Source organism: Oncorhynchus keta, chromosome 17, assembly GCF_023373465.1.
Source record: "Oncorhynchus keta strain PuntledgeMale-10-30-2019 chromosome 17, Oket_V2, whole genome shotgun sequence".
NCBI classification, from domain to species: Eukaryota; Metazoa; Chordata; class Actinopteri; order Salmoniformes; family Salmonidae; genus Oncorhynchus; species Oncorhynchus keta.
This window is the reverse complement of record NC_068437.1, coordinates 55303893-55306392: the sequence shown is the minus strand read 5'-3', so window position 1 is coordinate 55306392 and position 2500 is coordinate 55303893. Positions and strand designations below refer to the sequence as shown.

At 48.6% G+C, this 2500-nt stretch overlaps 1 protein-coding gene across 1 annotated transcript in view; it reads right to left on the bottom strand.

The window, feature by feature from the left end:
* The window catches only part of LOC127908379 (CD82 antigen-like), an 84044-nt gene that overhangs the window by 26604 nt on the left and 54940 nt on the right, over nucleotides 1–2500 (bottom strand). Inside the window, exons 6-7 of the mRNA XM_052466693.1 lie at nucleotides 2305–2403; nucleotides 460–633 (exon numbers count right to left, since the gene is read on the bottom strand). Of these exons, the coding sequence (XP_052322653.1) occupies nucleotides 460–633; nucleotides 2305–2403 (273 nt within the window). The remainder of the gene's footprint in view (nucleotides 1–459; nucleotides 634–2304; nucleotides 2404–2500) is intronic.

Here is a 2500-nt window from a genome sequence, read left to right as displayed (position 1 = left end):
CATTGAGATTTAAATTATCAAGAGGGTCCTGGCCAAGATAGGCAGCACCAAGACATTACAACCTGAAAATTACATCATTAGAATGTCATGTGACACATTTTGCCCACTGAGATAGCTCTGGTTCTAAACCCAATACAGCTGTCCACCGCCCTGCCCGTTTAGAACCCAAATGACTGTCCTCGGTTTAGTTTACAGGCATGTCGGTGGAGAGGTGTTCACACAGCCCAGTCTCCTTATCATATCTCCCCCCCCCCTCCTCTATTTTTCTCCCTGCCTCCCTCCCTCTCTCCCTCCCTCATACTATTTCATAGACTGGCAGGTCTGCAGAGCCTAGTCTCTTTAATGTCTGTCCCTCCCTTTCTCTCCTCTCTCCCCTCTTTGTATCGTTTCATAGATCAGATCAGTAGAGCTCAGACTCCCTCCCTCCCTCCCTCCCTCCCTCCCTCCCTTCCCACATACCGTTTGGTATACTGGCCGGTCAGCAGACAAGTGTTCACAGAGCCCAGTCTCATTCATGTCTGTCCCAGGCAGGGTTTCATTCCGACAGGAGCAGGGGTACAACGAGACAGAACTGTTCTTGATCCACACGTTCTCCAACCAGTTACCTGGAGACACCCAGCCACAACACTTCATCTGGAGGAATTGGCAGAAAGAAAGAACAAAAGAAAGAAGGAGAGAAAGAGAAAGAGGGAGAGAAAGAGAAAGAGGGAGAGAAAGAGGGAGAGAAAGAGGGAGAGAGAGAGGGAGAGAAAGAGAAGAGGGAGAGAAAGAGAAGAGGGAGAGAAAGAGAAAGAGGGAGAGAAAGAGAAAGAGGGAGAGAAAGAGAAAGAGGGAGAGAAAGAGAAAAGGGAGAGAAAGAGAAGAGGGAGAGAAAGAAGGAGAGAAAGAGAAAGAGGGAGAGAAAGAGAAAGAGAAAGAGGGAGAGAAAGCAGGAGAGAAAGAGAAGATGAGAGAAAGAAGGAGAGAAAGAGAAAGAGAAGGAGAGAAAGAGAAAGAGGGAGAGAAAGAGGGAGAGAAAGAGAAGGAGGGAGAGAAAGGGGGAGAGGAAGAGGGAGAGAAAGTGGGAAAGAAAGAGAAAGAGGGAGAAAGAGAGAGGGAGAGAAAGAGAGACAAAGAGAGAGAAAGAGGGAGAGAAAGGAGAGAAAGAGAAGATGGAGAGAAAGAAGGAGAGAAAGAGAAAGAGGGAGAGAAAGCAGGAGAGAAAGAGAAGATGGAGAGAAAGAGAAAGAGGGAGAGAAAGAGAAAGAGGGAGAGAAAGAGGGAGAGAAAGAGGGAGAGAAAGAAGGAGAGAAAGAGAAAGAGGGAGAAAGAGAAAGAGGGAGAGAAAGAGAGAGACAAAGAGAGAGAAAGAGGGAGAGAAAGAAGGAGAAAAAGAAAGAGAGAGAGAGAGTGAGAAAGAGAGAGAGAAAGATAGTGAGAAAGAGAGTGAGAAAGAGGGAGAGAGAGAAAGATAGTGAGAAAGAGGGAGAGAGAGAAAGAGAGTGAGAAAGAGAGTGAGAAAGAGGGAGAGAGAGAAAGAGAGAGAAAGAGGGAGAGAAAGAGGGAGAGAAAGAAAGAGAGTGAGAAAGAGAGAGAAAGAGGGAGAGAGAGAAAGAGAGTGAGGAAGAGGGAGAGAAAGCATGATTAACATGAAACAATTACTAATTGTTTGCTGAAATAGACCGTGTTGAGGCTTGGCAGGGGAGTCAGAAGAAGAACAAATAAACAAGGGAAGTTCCAATGGAAACCGTGGGACAAACAGCGCTATGAGGGTGGAGCAGTGGTCTAGGGCACTGCAAGCTAGCTGTGTCACCAGAGACTCTGGGTTCGAGCCCAGGCTCTGTCGCAACCGGCAGCGACCGGGAGGTCCATGGGGCGACACACAATTGGCCTAGCGTCGCCCGGGTTAGGGAGGGGTGGGCCGGCAGGGATATCCTTGTCTCATCGCGCACTTGCGACTCCTGTGGCGGGCCGGGCGCAGTGCGCGCTAACCAGGTAGCCAGGTGCACGGTGTTTCCTCCGACACATTGGTGCGGCTGGCTTCCGGGTTGGACGGCGCTGTGTTAAGAAGTGCGGCTTGTGTTTCGGAGGACGCATTCCCGAGCCCGTACGGGAGTTGTAGCGATGAGACAAGATAGTAGCTACTAACAATTGGATACCACGAAATTGGGGAGAAAAGGGGGCCAAATTCAACAACAAAAAATAAATAAAAATAAACAACGCTATGAGACTGCTTGTGTTTTTAGACAGTTAAAAGCACAGTGATATTAATTAAAAATATAAACCTTGCTCAAGCCGAAACTAAGGCAGGTCCAGCTACTTTACCGTCCTCTGTACATAGTCCCAGGAATGTTCTGTGGTCCTGTTCTGACCAGTGTAGTTGACCAGCATCCCCTTGACGATGGTGGACATCTCCTGTTGCAGCTGGCGAAGAGACAGGGAAGAATGAGTATAGCCGAACAGCCAGCGCTACTGGAAAACACTTCTGACAGGCTGACTGACTGGCTGGCTGACTGACTGG